This window comes from Apiospora aurea (assembly GCF_038362705.1).
Source record: "Apiospora aurea strain CBS 24483 chromosome Unknown utg000009l_segment0_segment0, whole genome shotgun sequence".
Classification (NCBI taxonomy): domain Eukaryota; kingdom Fungi; phylum Ascomycota; class Sordariomycetes; order Amphisphaeriales; family Apiosporaceae; genus Apiospora; species Apiospora aurea.
The window spans coordinates 1-18,211 of record NW_027117396.1 but is presented as its reverse complement, the minus strand read 5'-3'; the positions used below and the strand labels follow the sequence as shown (position 1 = coordinate 18,211).

At 54.5% G+C, this 18,211-nt stretch overlaps 8 protein-coding genes across 8 annotated transcripts; all 8 read right to left on the bottom strand.

Annotated features, from left to right (window-relative positions):
- Positions 1–638: 638 nt before the first annotated feature.
- PG986_013111 (Hsp90-like protein) lies at positions 639–4,636 on the bottom strand (the record flags this gene model as incomplete). The annotated part of the gene is made up of 5 exons (XM_066849333.1): positions 639–856; positions 965–1,079; positions 1,137–1,494; positions 1,550–4,435; positions 4,578–4,636. 5 exons carry the CDS (start codon positions 4,634–4,636, stop codon positions 639–641), a joined length of 3,636 nt encoding a protein of 1,211 aa, XP_066693476.1.
- Positions 4,637–7,641: 3,005 nt separating this feature from the next.
- On the bottom strand, positions 7,642–8,278 carry PG986_013110 (major facilitator superfamily transporter; the record flags this gene model as incomplete). Its single annotated transcript, XM_066849332.1, has 3 exons — positions 7,642–7,804; positions 7,855–7,901; positions 8,138–8,278. The coding sequence occupies 3 exons, from the start codon at positions 8,276–8,278 to the stop codon at positions 7,642–7,644; spliced, it is 351 nt and encodes a 116-aa protein (XP_066693475.1).
- Positions 8,279–8,292: 14 nt separating this feature from the next.
- PG986_013109 (uncharacterized protein) lies at positions 8,293–9,399 on the bottom strand (the record flags this gene model as incomplete). Its single annotated transcript, XM_066849331.1, has 3 exons — positions 8,293–9,087; positions 9,150–9,173; positions 9,253–9,399. The coding sequence occupies 3 exons, from the start codon at positions 9,397–9,399 to the stop codon at positions 8,293–8,295; spliced, it is 966 nt and encodes a 321-aa protein (XP_066693474.1).
- A 1,276-nt stretch (positions 9,400–10,675) lies between these two features.
- PG986_013108 (GNAT domain-containing protein) lies at positions 10,676–11,299 on the bottom strand (the record flags this gene model as incomplete). Its single annotated transcript, XM_066849330.1, has 1 exon — positions 10,676–11,299. One exon carries the CDS (start codon positions 11,297–11,299, stop codon positions 10,676–10,678), a length of 624 nt encoding a protein of 207 aa, XP_066693473.1.
- Positions 11,300–11,836: 537 nt separating this feature from the next.
- On the bottom strand, positions 11,837–13,428 carry PG986_013107 (uncharacterized protein; the record flags this gene model as incomplete). The annotated part of the gene is made up of 6 exons (XM_066849329.1): positions 11,837–11,887; positions 12,003–12,218; positions 12,308–12,406; positions 12,522–13,045; positions 13,129–13,273; positions 13,333–13,428. 6 exons carry the CDS (start codon positions 13,426–13,428, stop codon positions 11,837–11,839), a joined length of 1,131 nt encoding a protein of 376 aa, XP_066693472.1.
- A 503-nt stretch (positions 13,429–13,931) lies between these two features.
- Positions 13,932–15,732, bottom strand: PG986_013106 (alpha/beta-hydrolase; the record flags this gene model as incomplete). Its single annotated transcript, XM_066849328.1, has 8 exons — positions 13,932–14,250; positions 14,316–14,753; positions 14,803–14,907; positions 14,954–15,112; positions 15,169–15,221; positions 15,315–15,363; positions 15,417–15,474; positions 15,540–15,732. Coding segments are annotated over 8 exons (1,374 nt in total), but the record flags the coding sequence as incomplete, so codon positions are not given.
- A 480-nt stretch (positions 15,733–16,212) lies between these two features.
- On the bottom strand, positions 16,213–16,973 carry PG986_013105 (uncharacterized protein; the record flags this gene model as incomplete). The annotated part of the gene is made up of 4 exons (XM_066849327.1): positions 16,213–16,298; positions 16,367–16,451; positions 16,530–16,853; positions 16,938–16,973. The coding sequence occupies 4 exons, from the start codon at positions 16,971–16,973 to the stop codon at positions 16,213–16,215; spliced, it is 531 nt and encodes a 176-aa protein (XP_066693470.1).
- A 19-nt stretch (positions 16,974–16,992) lies between these two features.
- Positions 16,993–17,879, bottom strand: PG986_013104 (amidase; the record flags this gene model as incomplete). The annotated part of the gene is given in 3 exon segments (XM_066849326.1): positions 16,993–17,314; positions 17,325–17,556; positions 17,597–17,879. The coding sequence occupies 3 exon segments, from the start codon at positions 17,877–17,879 to the stop codon at positions 16,993–16,995; spliced, it is 837 nt and encodes a 278-aa protein (XP_066693469.1).
- Between the last annotated feature and the right edge of the window lie 332 nt (positions 17,880–18,211).

The following is an 18,211-nucleotide window of genomic DNA, read 5'->3' as shown; positions in this document are numbered from 1 at the left end:
AGTAAGACCCAAAGTGCTCGTTCAGGTGACTTTCCTTCCGTGTCGGTTTAGAGCTGGGATAAAGCCAGGGACGAGATAGCTGGCAGGGAGATAGCTGGCTGGCAACGGAATAGATAGACGGCCAATTTTGCATAGTAGAAAGAATCAGAATTTAAGAATACTCGGAATCTTTTCATTTTTCATACAATTTACGTACAGCGCACTCTGGGTTGGTATGGTACACGGGCTCAACGTCAACTCCTTGCTTTCCATTAAAATCAGGGGTTTGCCAGAAAATAACACCAAACCAACGAGAACCACCGCAGGCATTTCCCATTTAGCATAACGAGAATGCTTTTCTCAAGAACTCCACATGCATCGACAGTCGTCGCGCGAACTCAGAATGCTTTTGAAGAAGTCACCGGTGGTACGCCACGTCAACAACAGACGAAACTCAATGCGCACCACCCAAAGCCAATGTAGAAAGGCACCCAAACACCCGGTCCCTCTATCGCGTTTTCGCCGACTCCGAACTGGAAGCAATATATGGATTGTAAATGCTTTGCGTAAAGATGACCAGAAAACAAAAAGGTATGGGGGCGTCAAACTGAAAAGAAAAGAGGCGTTTTTGCTTGAATAGAAAGAAGGAAAAACAAAGATTAGACTCCAATGTTGGATATGGTATCTTCGAGGGTCTTCAGGCGGACAGGTTTCGTCATGAACACGTCGATGCCGCTCGCATAGGCCTCGCGCTGCACATCTTCACTTGCCAGGCCTGTCAGCGCAATGACTGTGGCCGGACGATGCGCTTTGGTGTGCTCGAATTCCCTGATGCGACGAGTCGATTCCAGACCATCCATGATGGGCATTGATATATCTACTCGCAAAAGTGGGTCAGAGAGTAGTTATTTGGGCAAGACAAACCGAAGGGGAAGAGAAAGAGTGGAAAGGGGAGGACATCGGTGCTGCGCAAAGAAGTGCTTACCCATCAATACGCATCGGTAGTCGCCAGGGCTGGCCATGTATTTTTCTAGCGCCTCCAGCCCGTTGTTGGCTGTTGCGTAAGGCTTTTTGAGCTTCTTCAGGAAGGAGACCAGGATCTAGAGGTGAGGGTTAGCGATGGTGGGATATCGGTTTCGAGCACCAAGTTTACTGACCTGCAAGTTTATCTTATTGTCATCGACAAGCAGGTACTTTATATTTTGCGCACTGGGCTGAGAATCATTCTGGTCATTTATCGGGGATCCGTTGCTGGACGTTCGACTGATCTCGAGTTCAGTGAGGACCTCGAGCTGCTGCGGTCCCCTGCAGAAACGGCGTTCTTCGGAGAAAGACGCGGTTCGCGAAAGCTGGGCTGAAGGGCTAGAGTATAGAAGGCTACCACGACGACTTCCCAAATCAGACCAAGAAGCAGAATCTGGTGGAGTAATGGGCAGGTCGTGTTTCGAAGGCGAAGTGGCATTCCATCTACTCAATGCAAGGACGAGGGCTTGAGCCACCTTGCGAGGACCCGCTCTGCTGTAGGTTAGTACCAAACTCGCGGAGAGCTTCGTGAGGGAAGATGACTTACGGCTGTGACATGAACTCGAGGACATTCTTTTCCTTGCCCTTTCTTTGGACGATCGCATGTTGGTGGGCAGCCAGTGAGTCACGGCAGACGACAACCACAGGAGGGAGAGTGGCCGTGGCGCCCTCGATGGCAAGCTCGTTCAGAGACTGATCTGTACACATGATGATATCCGGCCGGACATCTCGCAAATCGGGCTTCACAACATCCAGATGTAACCAATGACGGCATAGCGCCTCCATCAAGTACATCTCCGAAGGTGGCGTCCGACCGGGTAACCCGACGGTCTCCGCGGTATCTTTGAAGCCACAGAGACTAACTCGAAGACCCCTTATTTTCTCAACCCGTTCCCTGAATACCGAGTCCCTGTCTACTGTACCATATGGCAACAGGAGAGGTAGCGTGACAGACACAGCTGTTCCTCGGGACACCTGGCTCTCGACATGGATAGAGCCACCCAAGACCTTGGTGATTTGCTGCACCAGCTTAAGGCCTAAACCAGTGCCAGGATTCAAGGCATCTTCCTGCGAGAACGCGCTGAACAGGTGGTGATGGAGAAAGTCATCGCTTATCCCCTTGCCCGAGTCAGCGACAACCAACAGCACGTGGTTTGGGTCTTGCTTCCTCAAAGAAACATAAATGTATCCACTAGTTGTGTATTTCAGAGAATTTCCGAGCAGGTTCATGACAATTCGCCGAAGCGCTCCTGCTTCAGTGCGACACGCGATCTCATGTATCGGGTCGAGGTCAAGATACACTGATGGTGTGTCGCTACCAATGTCCATCGGGTTCGCAAATTTGGATTGTTGACCAAATGCTTCAATATGGCTAGTTCCAGTCGGGACAGACATCTTCTGAAAGTTGTGGCCAGACATGATACTTTCGATGGTTTGTTCGGTGAGAAGACTGAGGTCAATGTCTGTAGACAAGTTGGTCATCTTGGAGCTGAAAGACAAACTTTTCTTGCGGCTCATGGTCTCGAACGACTCTTGAATCCCATTCTTCATTCTCGGTAGTTGGGCGCCCTTCTTATGCTGGTCCTTGGAGTCCTTCATGAACTTGTTGATTTTACTGTAGTCCAGTAAATGGTCCATGACATCAAGCAAAGTGCGCCCACAACATTCCATTGAGTGCAAAACTTCGCCCTGGAAGGCATCCAAGTCAGTACCGTCTAGCAGCTCAACTGCAGCGACGATACCATGAAGCGGAGACCTCAATTCGTGGCTCAGGGAGTTGAGGACGTCAGACTTGGCTTTCTCAGCCATCATCGTGTCGACACGTGCAAGGCCTGACATGATCGTCATCCCACAGGCACGTAGATAACTGAGCTCAGCATCCACCGTGAAGACTCGGGCAGGATCCTTCGTCCAGACGAAACAGCCTGAAGACCATCTTTCCCTGCCAGAGTCCCAGAGTGGAATGAATGCAACGCTCCTGGCCCCTGTAAATATGGTGGAGAGGGCTTTGCCTTCATATTGCTGCGAATGAGCGCCGTGCGACGACCTTTCCAAGGGAGAGGGGAAGGCTACTGAGTCGCGCCTTGCATACCAGGCCCATTCCCCGTCGGACGAATCGGCGACATGGACAGAACCGTCTTCTTCGAGATTAAATATTTTACCGCTAGCATATCTCTTCAAAAGTGTCTTAAGGAATCGTTCTGGAATGTCGATCCGATGATCACCGGCCGACACCTTGTCGCCCGTGCGGTCATCTGAAGTTGATGAGCCCAGGACCTTACAACACTGGCCCTCGTAGTTCTCTAATATCTTCCAGAACCCTTCTTCGCCAGGGGTAGTGACGGTCGAGTCGATAGACGAGTGTGTAGAATGTTGCTTTCCACCGGGGACAAGACCAGCAAATGACCCGATGACTGCATCAAGGAAGACCACTCCTTCTACCTCAAGGGCGTCTCGTATTGTTGACGCAGCCTCAGCAAAGACATCCTTGACTTCTAAAGTGTGGCTATCGTCAGCTGGTGCTTTGGCCATTGGGCTCGACACAAGAACGTTCGACTTCGTCTTGGTAATCGTGGCCGGTGCACCCAACGATGCACTAGACGTAATCGAATCATCGGATTTCGCAGAATCGAACGGGCCGCCTGGAAAACTCGGTTGCAACGGCGACGGGTGCGGTCGCGGCGGTGCAGTTTCGCGAGTATGGGGGCTAACATCGCTGCCGCGTCGCTTTTGCGGTTGCCGAACTGTAACGGGGGCGCCAGTGTCAGGGGTAGGTCCTGTGTTCGCCCCCAACCACCACTTTGATATTGTGGATTTTCCATCGACAAAACTACCGATTCCTCGTACCATGCGATCGCTGCGCTTCAGATTCTCATCAGACCTCCTGGACTCGAGGTAGCCCGATATGGTTTGTGACACATCCCGCAGAAACTGGGCCTGCGCATCGTCCAACAAGCCACGAGGCTGGTCACTATAAACACTGTAGACACCTATGTTGATGTTCTTTGGTGATTTGATCGGCACGCCAGCGTAGAATCGATTGTACGGCGTATTCTCGACATGTGAGAGGTTCTTCAATCGGGGATCGGCCTGCAGATCAGGTATACATAGAATAGGCAGATCGCTGCTGGTCTCTCCGGCGTCGGAATCCGGTACTAATACATGCTGACACACACCTTGTTCCCTCGGAATCGCAATGCCCCCTAACCACAGGTTCTGGCCTCTGTTTCCAGGCGCGAGAGCAGAATTGGATGTAGCCTCGGCAACAACATGCTGGTGTGTCCTGTCGAAAATTGATATCAAGCAGCGGGTGGCGTCTAACCGGAGAGCGCCAAGCTGAGCAAGTCCTGTCAAGACGGGATCTGCGCACGTAGTCGGGAGCGGTTCACAAGGAGGGTCAGTTGCCAGCTGCGGTTTATGTGCAATCTCATAGCTTTTGACTGTTAGTTGTACAACATCGAGGTTGGAGGGGAGGTGGCGCATATCAAGCAGACAACGCTCTAAGAAAGGAAGGGAAACGAAATGACCGAAAAGAGCAAATAGAAAGAGAAAGGATAACGAGATATCGTACGTACAGATGCGAAGCATATCTGACAACCTCCCGCTCGCGGGCCACCTCGGACAGCCTACCCATTGTCTGAGGCGAAGCGCCAGCGGCTCAGGAACAAAAGCAGGTGGCCTACTCGCTCGTACCAGGCGAAAGGCTTTGGGCAGAGGGAAAGAAAGCGAACTGGGTCGAGATAGTGACGGATACTAGCTCGGAGCAGTGGATGAAATACGGTCCATGACACCTGGGCCTATACCCCAAGTAAGAGGCAGATCAAGATAGGCAGGGGCACAGATTCTCACGGGGACGAGAACCAAGTGTAGGGGAAATGTATGATTATGAAGCATTGTGCGGTAACGTAACATAAGGATATATCGAGAAGGACCGGGGCAGGGACATGGGCGATTCAGTGCGAGATAGAATACCTAGCAGGCAGATAGCGTCTTTCTGTCACCGGGCAGCCAGAACGCTGGCGGATTCGCTCCGAATTTCCGTGATCAAGTGATTTCATGTAAGGACATCGACACCCTCACGCAGACCTAGGTAAGTGGGTTTCGGTGGGGGGTGGAGAGGCCGCGATGGTGGTTTTGGGTGGTTTTGGCGACCAAGGAGCGCTAGAGAGAGGACCCCTCCTTGAATCGAGTGACCTAGAATACATAGGTGCCAGGTGCCCAGCTAGCCCAGGTGCTACCCCCCAAGCCCCGTCCGCTGCGGCCAGTACCCATCGACCCCATAGAGGGGTGGGATACCCGCAAGCCAGCCACTAAATCCTTTAAACCCTCGCAGTCCCAGCGGTTCCAGCGCCCTTAGGGGCCCGCTACCATGGACTAGCCTGCACTGGCCAGTTCTTAAAAGTCCACCATGCGCCGTACGCAACCAGCTCCCAAGCCCATCTCAGCCTCTAGCTTAGAGCCGAAGTATGGGAGCATGGAAGCTAAACTAGAGCATCTGAGCATTGGCTGAGCGGCCGAGTCTGTCGTCTCCTTCCCTTTCCTTAGCTACAGTAACCTCACCTGGCTCACACCTAAGCCAACTCGACACGGCTTTGTTCATGCATGCACCTTTCGATAATGGCACCGGCTAGAGGGCCTGTTTGCGGTCTTCAGATGGATCATGGCGGCGACGCGTACCAGGTTAGCCAGCGTCGTTTCTTTTTGCGTTGCCTGCAAATTGACACTGTTCAACTCCAGACGGGCTCGTCCCGTCCATTGACACATCAGCTTGGCGAAACAATCTACCACAATCTACCTGCGGCTCAATGCCATACACGGCCATTTCGATGTCGTCTCGTCCACAGCCCACTTTGCTATTCCCATTTTATTCGCTATCTAAAATCGGCATCGACACCAGGATTATCGCTCTAGCCTCTAGGTCCCCAAGTCCCCCCAACGGGTGCATTAGGCAGCCAAGCAAGATTTGCCCGCTACCCATGCGATGGCCTGGCCCGCATCTCAACTTCGTCTCGGCGCCCTGCGGCCGCGTGTGGGCAAAACTCTATAGCCTGCTGATAGCCGGAACCAGAGGAAACAAGACTCAGACACCCAGCAGCTTCGGATATTGCCACTCTTCTCGGCCTCCGGCCCGTACCAGCAAAGGATCCCCCTTCGCTAGGGCCATGGCAAAGAAAGGGAAGAAATACACACAAATGACGGGAAGGTGGAGCTAGGTAGCTTGCCACCGTCCCTCGTGATGGCTTACTGACAGCCATGATCCTGGTCTGGTCCGACCTGCCCACGGCCTTTGCACGGCTTTGGAGCAAAGTTTGGCCATTTAGCCCCCCGCGAGTCGGTTGCAAGACAACGGCAAATCAAGGCTTCATAGCCCTATGGCCCGACCTGGAGGAGGGCCTCAAACTGATCCAATACGTGGTCTGTGTCAATACCTTCAGCTACGCATATCAACAACCTCGCCGGTGTTATCCTTGCTTGCAAAGTGGGAAAAGGCGATTGCACGATACCACCTCTCATATGGGCCTTGGTCGGGAAAACACGGCAGTCCACGCGGCTGACTCTACCAGGCATTCGGCTCCCGTTGCCTGAGTAAGGTGCCATCCAAGGAAACGTAGGCATCCTGGATTCCTGGGCCAGCTCGGTCAACTCTAATTCAATCGTTTCAGGGGCCCTTGTCAAATTCCCATAACACCAGATCTGTATAAACTCCAGAAACACAGCCTCGGAATCATTGATCCCTCGACTCACATTCGCTAACACTGCGAGAGCGGGCACCCGCGCATCTCGATGGGTTTATTAAACATTCGGTATGGCCGTTCCAAATCCAAGGGCAAACCTTCATCTAAAATCGGTCTTGAAACGTCACTCCCTTTTTGGATCTACTCATGCTTGGCACAAACCCCAACCCGCGCCAAGACCCAATCACGACGACCAACGCGCGACTTATCGACCCGAACAGGCCTCCTATCGTCGGAGCATTCTTTCGGCTCGTGACAGAAAACCCGGGGTAACTCGCACGGAGCTGAACACATACATATGCGGTGATGACTTTGATGAAGCGGAGACGCATCAGCTTTCGACTGAGCCTCACTGGATTTGACCTATCTTATCGAACCTCATTGACCCAATTTGATACCATGGGAGACCATGGATATTCCTAGTTATTGAAGCCATAGACGATGCAGGATCCATCCACTCGGTATGCATTCGAAACGTGCACCCATGACAAAGAATTGGTTATTTCGAATTTGAAGCACCTTCACGCTCCCGCGACTAGCGATACCACGCCTCTAAGAAAAAGCATAACCCACTGGCCGCTTCGAAATTTCCTTCTTACTTGAAATGATGTTACTTGGCCGAACCCATGATCATTGTGCCAAACAAGCAACGTGTCACAAGGAGCTGATGACTACACATCGACAATGTTGCGGCAACTGACGCTGTCCTGGCTCTTGATACATTGAGCAAATATTTCTCGTCTGCTCTGACGCAAGATCGGTTTGCAGAGATCGCGCCGTTGGAGAAATTCTCTTCACGGAATGATGGTACCTGCTTCATGTGGAAAGATGCCACAATTCCTCCACGCTGGTGGAATCGTTCAAACAACAGAGTTCTGCGGTGCAGCGCGATCCACCGAAAATGTTACATTACGTATCTAAAATATGGGTTCTCTTTGTCCGTCAAGTCCTGGAATGCAAGCCTAGCCCTCTCGCTCATGTCTTCCTCGCACTTCATCTCTTTGCTGCGGTTTGCTCGCAGTAGTACAGCATACAGCGCGATGGCAGACACAATAGTAATACAGTAACTGGTGGAGTGTCAGTATAGACCGAGTTCGAGGAGGCATTTTCAACCTACCAGATGATAAGACCGAGCCAGAGCTCCGGATAATGGGCTGGCTTCGTCTGTGACTTGATCAATTGCGGTCCAATAATGTTCCCTGTGCGGCAAGTCAGCTGTGAGAATTCGGAAACGTCTGATTTCGATCTTTTGGGGGCTACCACTGACCGACGCAGTAAGCAACGAAAATGGTCGCGGCTGTGAAGCTCTTCTTCGTGTGTCCCGCCACGTTTGACATACCCAGGGTGATGATCAGACTGACCACCGCCCCGAAGGTACCTGTGATGGAATACCCAACCACGGGTGCGGCAGCATGGTGGCTCCATTCACTCCGCCAGATCAATGCGCATCCGGCAATCACCGGCAGACAACACACAATCAGCATCGGGATTCTGATGTTGGGGTATCGCGAACCAAGCCAACCAGTCAAGAGGATGGCCATGAGGCAGAGACCGCCTAGGGAAATTGGAAGAGGATGGACTCGAGAGTGCTCCATCCGAACGTTGATACGATTAAGGGGCCGAAACCGCTGACTGCGCCATTGACGGTATATGCAGAAGCCATCATGATGAAAATCAGCCAGATCTTTACGTCAAACAGTGCCTCCTTGAGCTGGGACCGCTTGAATTGAGTGCACCGCACTCCGGTCTGACCAAAACGCAACCTTTCCACAGCCGCAAGTCTTTCGTCCCTAGAGAGAAACCAAGCAGACACTGGCGAGCTGGGCACAGCGAAGCAGCACAGACCGAATAGAAAGGTCAGAGAGCCAGCGAGGAGATAGATGTACTGCCATCTATGAAGCCCGCCCCCAGTGATCTGGGCGAAGCCATAGTTGAGCCCGCCACCAATAATGGTCCATATTCCCGTCGAGGAGAACCACCAGCTCTGCCTGAGCGACTGCTCCTGCTGGGTGTAGTATCCGGTGATGATGGTCATGAATGCAGTCGGAATGACGCTCTCAATGAAACCGAGGCAGAAACGCTGTGCGTAGAGGCCCTCGTAGGATGTCACGGCAGCCGTGAGCATACAGATCAAAGCCCAAAGGCATACGATGATGCCAAGGACCCTGCCCACGTCGAACCGCTGCAGCGCGAACGACATGGGGTAAAGCCCGGCCAGCATGCCAAAGTAGAAAAGCGAAGTGGCCCATGAGAGGCGGCTAGTATCGACAACCGAGGGTCTTTGCGGATCGGGGACGCTCAGCTTCAAGTCCGAGGTCATGCCAAACAGTACTGCCGAGCCGAGGATGGCCTGTATTCCGGTCGTCAGTCTCTTCCACGGACCAGCATATTGACAGGTGGCCGGGCTCATACCTTATCATAATAAACCAAGCCATACTGTAAACTCGTGTTAGTGAGATGGACATTACTGTATTCTCTTCGGTTTACTCTTCTCTTTGCAGATGCGGATACTCACACCAACTGTCATGGCCGGGATGAGGAACCAGTCAATCTTCCGAACCGCTTTTGCTGCCACAGTGGGGTCGGTTGGGCAGACTTGTTCGCCAACCATTTCAATGGCTACATCCTTCTCAGCAGAAGGTTCTGCTACCGGGGTCGCCATCGTTGCGCTATCGTGTACGGAGGACTATACTGTCCCCCAAATGTCGAGTTCTTGCCACATTAACTGAGGCAACCTTGCCGAAACAAACAGGGTACAAGAAAATAGAAAAGAGGAAAGATAAGCAGAGGGATTTTCTCTTTTCACTTGTCGTCAAGATCAATGTCTTCGCGCTCCAACAAAAATCAAAAGCTCGATGGTACGCTGCTAACTGGGCATGAGCTAGCCACTTTCTTTCCCGGAGCTCTTCGCCAGCACTAATAAACGCGCCCCTGCGTAGTAGTAGCCCTACTGCTTGGCGCGTGTGAGCAATAGGGTAGCTTTCCAGCTTGCCAACTGGCGATCATGATACGGCGCTTTTCGCGGCTTCGCGGGCGAGTTGCAGTGAATTTACTCCACTGCTTACCAGGCTAACTATAAACGACAGCCGAGCTAGGTTTGGCGATCCCCCCACGGCGAATAGAAATCGCGCCAGGGTCGACTGATGAACCTGGGCCTTGACGTTCTCGACTTTTGATCTATCGAGATCGGAATAGATTGAAATGGGGTTTTTGCTAGCCAAGAAAGAAAGATGTTACCGACTATAACCACAACTATCAGGCTGGGTGCTGCCCGAAACCGGGGTTTCTCTAGTGGGCTCCCAGGGCAGGATCTGAATGCAGAGCTGTCCAGGCTAGTCGTTATTCTGGTCGTCTGCCTAGCCGCAGAAGCTCAAGTAAGTGCTTGCAGCGCCCTGAAATCGGCTGGAAATCAAGAGCTGATGAGCAAGGAACTCCCCTTTCAGCTCGTCTCTCAAACGGGTCATCCCGTCAGTGGTGTTGATCTAGCTGGTCTAGACTGCGTTCCGAATCTGGAGGTGATTTGCACAGCGCGAGTCAATCGGGCGTTTCAATCGGATGTTTGGCAGATAGCTTGTAAGTGCCAATCACCACCAATGGGCTGGGCTGGGGTCTCAACTATCAATCGGCCCCTTTAGCGCACCCGTCACCTTCCGCAGAGGTGGGAATCAGACGGCGGATCACCAATGACGGAGCCTTCGTGATCATCTCACTTCCCCAAGCAACGAGAACCCGGTTTCTCGAGTAGATAGCCGGCCAGATCCAGTGGCTCCCCGACCCGGTGCTCCTGCGTGTCTGGCTCCGTCCACTCATGGTAGCGCTGGAACCCCAGCTTCTCCAGCACCCTGCAGCTGCCCACGTTGCTGGGCTCGGCATTGGCATACACGTGCTCTGCGACCTCCACCGCCGCATTTTCCTCGCCACCACCCGGGATATCGACATCACCATTCGTCGCCACCGCCACCGCCCGCCTGTTCACCCGCATCTCCACGGTGCCCCGCGGCAGCCCCCACCAGGCCCCCCAGCACGGCGTCCAGGAACTCGGTCGCGTAGCCCCGGCCCCAATACTCCTTCCGGAACTTGTACCCGATCTCGGGCCAGCCCGAGGCCTCGGCCGCGTCCGAGACCAGTGAATGCACGCCGCCCTCGCCGATCAGCAGCTCCTCCTCCCTCCTCCTCCTCCTCCCCCTCCCCTCCTTGCCGTCCGTCGTCGTCGATGACCGTGGCAGAAAGGCACCCCAAAGGTAAGGGGGCTCGCCGGTGCCGGCAACCCCGTTCCGGAAGAAGTCCAGCTCCACCTGCGTCTCGGCCAGGTCCCGGTCCGGGCGGCCCAGGCGTGTCCCCGTCATGGCTTCAGGCTGTGATCGCAGCGCGTGCAAGCCTGCGAGGTCCGACTGCTGCAGCGGGCGCACCAGCAGGCGGGCGGTGTGGATGTGGAGCCGCGTGTCATTGGCCGGGAGCGGGACGCTGGGGAACGTGGTGCGGACGAGGACGGTGCCGTCCTTGTCATCACCACCGTTATGAGCAGCGGTGCTGTTCGTGTTTTTATCGGCTTCTGCTGTCATGGCTGTCTCGTTGGGGCCGGTACGTTGTATGAACAGGGGAACAGGGTGAGAATCCGTGAGAGTCGCGCGTTTGCGGGACAGACAGACTATTTCTGCACTGACCACAGGACGCTCAATTACATTCTTCTAAACTATGGGTAGGTATTTATACCAAGCAGTTCACTCGAGAATCTGCGATGGCTTCAATTCTCCACGTCGGAGAGTGACTCAAGCCGGAAATGACAATGGGGAGCCACTAGTGCTGCAACGGGGGCATGGGGTTTCTCAGCCGCTCAGCTCTGTGACTCCCACGGTCAGAATACACATCACATAGAACGCCTTTTCAATGTTGTGCGAGCTGAACCATTGCTCACAGTGGACCTGTAATACAGGACTGACGCATCGGTTCATTCGCGACATGGTCAATGGTCACTCGCTGAAAGATGCAGCATAGAAAAATCCAAATCGCCAGGTCGCCAATAGCGCATTAACCATTAGTATCGAATCGCACGCAATATATCCAGCGGGCGGGCTCGTCCGCGAATCCAACACCGCCCATCACGACCTCAAATATGCCAAGATGCTCTTACCCCAGCGTACGCCCCCTTTCTACATTGGACGATCACATCAGTCAGAGCACACAATCGAGCATGGATGAAAGCCAAAAAAAAAAAAAAAAAAAAAAAAAAAAAAAAAAACAGATCGAGGGTGCCAATCCACCCACCACCAGGTGAGATCTGACGAACGAGAAGTGACTTACGTATTTCCACATCCCGGGCGCATTTCCCTTGGGTAGCCCCTCAATGGCGTCTGCGACCTCGGGGCCTAGTCCCTCGGCCTTGATGTCGGTTACGGGGTATAGGTACGTCTTGAACGAGAAGAGGATCGCTTGCGTCTTGGGGAGTCGTGTCAGGGTCTGGAGCTCCACGCGGATTTGTGCCTGTCATGGAGGTTTGTTGCACCGGTGTTAGTGACTCGACGACACAATGACAGCGGCTTAGGTGTCGTAAGAGCTGCGCGCATGCTAACCTTGGAGATGTCCACGTCCATGTCCTCCTCGTAGACATCGGTCTCATATATATGGTTTCCGGAGACATTGTAAAGCTCCGGTGCCGTATTGATAGACCACTGGAAGAAGGACATTATGCAGTCAGCAAACCTCCCCAGTAACAACGGCTTGGCAGGCAGGAACACGAGACATGGCAAGGGGGGCTTTACGAAAGGGATTGCCGGCTCCACGTACATTGTTACGGACCACACTCTTGCCGACCTCGAGCCGGCTGAAGAAGCGTTCCATGCTCGCGCCAATCTTGTTGTACGACGGGACGGGCCCGTGGATGTCCTTGAGCACCTTGCCGAGCTTCTCGGCCGGGTCGAAGCCCGAGGGGAAGCAGCACAGGAACGCGACGCACAGGTGGCCCTCGGGCGTCGCGCGGAGCAGGAACAGGTCGTCCTCGACCATGGCGCCCATCAGCTTGAGCGCCGCGACCGGGTCCTCGTCCGCGGGCAACTCCCGGGGCAGGGACCGCTGCGTCACGTGGTTGCGGAACAGGCCCTTCTCGGCCTCCCGCGAGAAGAGCGTCGGGTACCGCGACAGTAGGAAGTCCTGCAGGTACGTGTACGTCTCGCGCACGGCGTCGGCGCCGGACGGGAGGCTGCCTACGACGTGGTCGGCGTGGTCGCGGATGAGGTCCTGGCGCAGCTGGATTCGGGAGAAGTAGTTGCTGTCCATAGCGATCAGGTCGGAAGGGGTGCTTGACCGCAGGGCTAACAGTCACGGGGCGCGCATGTCAGCCGTATTGGTACAGGGCACAGAGCGTAGTGATAAGGAGTCACGTGTGGTGTGTTACCCATGGTTATGTAGTAGATAGGCTTAAACGGCCGGAACTTGTGAGGTTCGGTCGTCTCCCAGTTGAAGCCATCCGCAACAGGGTTGACTGTGAGCGCCGTTTCTTTGACTGCGCCGGATCGCTTTTCAGAAACGACATCTCGAAACTGGGGAGCAGAGGAACATCAGTATCTGGCACCCGCGTACTAAGGCGAACCATACTCACCGTAACACGCCTTCCCCTCTTCTGAAAGACGATATGCAGTGCCCATCCTATTCCGCAGCACAGAGCAAGGGCCAAGAGCAGAATTGAGGGCAACATCTCGAGACAGCCTATTGAGAGTTTCGAGTATGAAGTGGTTCAAGTCATAATGAGGATTCCAATATCATTTCTAAGCCTTATCTCGGTCGCAACAGATGCACTTCTCTTGTCTTGTGACTTAGCCTAAAGGCGGCCCCCCCCAACTGGGGATGATGCCGATCGCGGATTGTTGTTCGTGGTAGCGGTGCGGCCTCGGGGCCGGTCGGTTGCTAGCTGGGGGGCTACCATTACCCCGATAGGCAACTCGTGGCGTTAGTACATCGACAAGCACGCTGCTAATACGTCAGGCCTATCATCCTCATCCGATTCGTTACTCGGCTTCTTATATTTAAACCCGGCCAGCTTCGAGTCTACATTTTCAATACAGAAAATGAGACTTCCCAAGATGAAATTCAAGAGTGATTAACGCCTATAACGATGATGATGGCAAGATGTCATGTATCAAAAAACACGGACAGTGACTAGTTTTGTTCTTAATCACATGCCAGATGGTTGTGATAGATTTAGAGCTCGACATCCTGCGCCAGAGACGGACCTTGCGCGTTCTTGGACCGCGGGACCGATACGGCTTGGCCGTCTCTGGCGGTCGACAGCCAACACGTCACCAGAAACGCGCCGGCCTCTTTCTGGTGCCCGACGGCTTCGTGTCCCGCATCGTCAAAGGTCGCAAAGGCCAGCTTGTCGACGGCCTTGAACTCGCCTCCCTTGTGGGCCGCCCCAGACTTGTCGGGCCACTCCCAGTCGACGTACCTCTCCAGGCGGAACGAGGCCTGATGGGACCATGGGAGCGCATCGTAGACTCTTTTATTGCCCTCGGTAGTTCTGGTGACAGTTGTGTTAGCCTGGACCGCGCAGTCGTAGCTTCACAAGGTGGTGTGTGCACTTACACGGAAATATCGTTATTACCGTTGATTACCAACACGCTGGTCTCCGTCTCGTCGAGAATATAGCTCATCTCGCGGGTAGAAGGCGTAAAGCTGTCTCCGCTCGCTTCCCAGCGCATATTGAGGTCCATGTTGACCGACGTGAAGTTCCAGCCCTCGTCCAGGCCCAGCGCCGCCTGGAGGTGCGGCCGGTTCAAGTAGTCGGCGTAGGAGTCGGCGCCGCACAGGGGCAGCGTCCCGTTCTCGTAGAGCACGCGGTCGTCGTAAGGGACGCGCCCACCGACGCGCACATCGAGGTAGACGCCGATATGCTCGTCGCAGAACGCAAATGGCCGCGCGGCAGACGTCGAGGTTGTACGTCGCCACGCACTGGCGGCCGAGAGCCGCGCACCGCGGCACAGCTTCTTCGATGATGCGGCAGGTCGTCGCGTTGAGCCCGAGCTTCAGCCTGTTTCTGCCGTCGCGGCCGAACTTGCACATGTGGTCGTACACGCCGATGTAGCTGGAGCTGGTCATGTCGACGACGGCGTTGACGAGGACGATGGATGCGATGGGGATCTGGAACACACCGGGGACGCCCAGCTTCTGCCGCTGGCTGATGTGGTTTACAAAGAAGGGCACGTAGACGCCTCCCGAAGGACTCGCCGGCGATGTGGAAAGGGAGGTGCGAGTATTGCGGGAAGATATCGGTGAAGGAGATGGACAGGAACTTGTCGAAACCTTCAGAGGCTTCTGCGATGTTGTCCGGTCCTCCTTCCGTCCCTCCGCTCACTGAAGAGAAGCCCACGCCGGCGGGCTGACTGGCGGCTGATGTTAACAGGATTCCACTGTGGGTAGGTGAAGACCACTTACTTACTCTATGAAGAGGACATTTGCAAAGTTGCTCCAGCTGTGTTCGTTGCGAATCGTCTCATTACCTCCCCTTTACTGTCAGGCACTAACCTACCCCTTAGCCATTCATCTTTTCATTCAGTGCGGCCTGGGCCAGGCATCATCACTCACCGGTCCGATCTCTGAGAACAGGCCCATCATGGATGGACCGCCAGGACCGCTATTGAGAAATCAGCATTCAACCCGCCGTTTCGAAAGAGCTGCATTGCGTACCCGTTCAACCAAACCATAACTGGGCCATCCTGTGGCGCAGATCGGCTCTCGAAGAACCCTGGTGGGAAGTCACTGATCTCAGCCTTGGTACACTACGTCAAACGTTAGGATGCGGTCACTTACAGAAGAAGAGCCTCTTCTCTTCAGACACGTTGATCCAACCAGTCCATTGTCGACTCCCAGCATCGCAAGCCTGGCTGTTCTGCTCTCGTAAGGTATACGGCAGGCCGCTTCCTAGATCGGCTGAGGAAAGAGGCCGCTGCGACGCATCTTGGACTCGAGACTGGCGAGGCGAGTGCTGCTGGCATGAAGCCACCTAGAGAGGCCACCACGGCGAGCGTGCTGTTCAACAGCATACTGAGAACAGTTCAGTGAAAGCAGATTGCGTGTCTCAGCGCGGGCTACCAATGGTATCAAAAAGGCACGTGTGTGCTGTTCAGGGAAGATCTATCCCGCTTACACGCTGAATCGAGACAATTCGCAGTTATCAGGCACGGCGCAGTTTCCTGGCGCATATAAAAGACCGCCCCCCGCAGCCTACAGGGGTTGCAGGCCTGTTGGAGAGGTTGCTTTTCACCGCATAACGCCGATTCCGAACTCCGAATACACCTTGTCAGTGCGGTTTGTCTCCTATAATGAGCAAAGTCACGGCGCGCACATCTAAGCATACTAGAAGCGAAGGAGTCAACTGAATGCGAGCGGCTATAGTCGCATCTCTTTGATCTAGACTACTATCGCAGGCTGCTGGCCAGTTATTCCGGACGCATTTGATTCGCCTTTCTAAGGCACTGGTCTATCACACGACCCGCTGCGACAAGCTCCTCGTCCTGGTAGCTTCGAGCGACCACTTGGATGGCCGTCGGAGCGCCGTCGACCACTTCGCTGTGGTCTTTCCCAGGTTTTCGGCCTTGTTAGTATTCAGCAGTTCCGATGAGGACGGTGAAGCTTACATGGTCTAGGACTCGCCGACGGCGCAAGATCGTTCCGGTCGATGTCCTTCATGACTCGACCCACGGGCAATATGACGGCCGGATACTGCCAGGGAGTATTAGACAACTTGGCGCTCTTACAACGACTGGAAGAGGATAACTAGATGTCAAGGAAACCACGAACCTCAGTTAAACTCCATGGAACAGTATATGGCGGCGTTCCCCAAGTATCATGAGGCACAGCCGTCTTTTCCGCTCCCGGACAGATCAAGACGTCGAGTCTATGCTGTGTAAACACCATGTTCCAGCCAGCCTTGTACTGGAGACAGGCAGCTCCAAACGCAAAGATCTCATCGACGGTGTAGCCGCCCTTCTCGACCTTGCGGGTCACCAGGGGCGTGTTTTCCACCAGGGACGCGACGAGGGGCTCGCCCGACACGTCGATGTGCCGCTTCCACTCGACCGTGTTGTCGAGCGAGAACGAGTCCAGGCACAGGTCCAGGGCCGTCTCCAGCGAGGGTCAGTGGAGCGGGATGATCTCGTGTCCGGCTTGGGCGAGGGCCTGGGCCGACGACTCCATCGTGCGGCGTACTGGCGGGTGGACAGGGTACTTTGGGTCTTCCAACATGAACCCGATGCGCAGTCTTCTAGGGGCTGAAGTAGCCACCGCGGAACGCCAGGGGGATCGCGAGCGCAGTCGGGTCGCGGTTCCATGGCTGGGACCCAATGACAGCTTGCAGGAAGAGCGTCACGTCGTCGAACGAGCAAGTGAGGGGACCCGCTACCGGTGGGGGCCAGGGGGATCCCATACGATGACAGAAAGTCGAGCCGAAGAAAGGGATGCGCCAGGTTGATGGCTTGAAGCCGTACGTTCCGTTGCACAGGGCTGGAATTCGTATGCTACCGGCCATGTCTGTTCCCACGCCGAGTATGGAACCCCTGAGAGCGACCAGGGCTCCCTCGCCTCCGCTGCTGCCACCGGCGGTGAGAGAGCTTGTGGGGGTTCAATGTACGGCCAAAGACGTTGTTATGGGAGTCCGAGGACATCAGGGCCTGTGAAGGTTGGTCTTGCAGTATAGGATGGCACCAAGATCTTAGAGTATGGCCGCAGCGTGCCATGCTCTTGGGCACAGGGTGCCTCAAGTACGACACGATGCCCATCGTCGACTGTACACCGGCACAGTCGAAAGAATCCTTCAGGCTGATGGGGACTCCATGAAGTGGCTCCAGGGGCATTGTAGTTCGATGTACTCGTCCAGGTACTCTCCCGTTTGATGGCATCGTCGAACATCGTCTCCGTCAGACAGCTGGTCAGTTGCTGGGCGACGCAGCTCGCTTGCAGAATGCAGTGGCCAACGGTTTTCGGCCTCCTGATGGTGTCAAGCTGTACGGCCTTGGCCAGGGAGACGGCGTCAAAGTCTTGGGTGATGCGGAAGCTCTTCGGCGCTGAGGATTCCACACTTGACAGGTATTTCCATGACGCCATGTGCGGAAGTCTCATCGCCCACGAGATACTTCGGACGGGAGACGCCATGCTTGTGGGATCTTGGGAAAGCTATGCCGCTTGCTCTCGGCTACCAAGGGTTTGACAAGTCTGGTAGGAGCTCATTATGACGACTTCTGCTTGTTGGTCTTGTTTATTTCACCCAGAGTGGGGAGGAACGAGGCCTTGGATATTTGTAGACCAAGAAGCCTCACGACCTTTAATTCAAGGGTGTTAGGGGTGAGACGCATATTATCTCTGGGGGAGGAACATGGGGATCTCCGTATTACGTGCAGTGGTGTATTCACGTCGTAGGGCAGTGACAGATGCTCCCAATTAACTGAGATACGCCGTATCGATCGGTCAAGAGAACGAGGATTCGA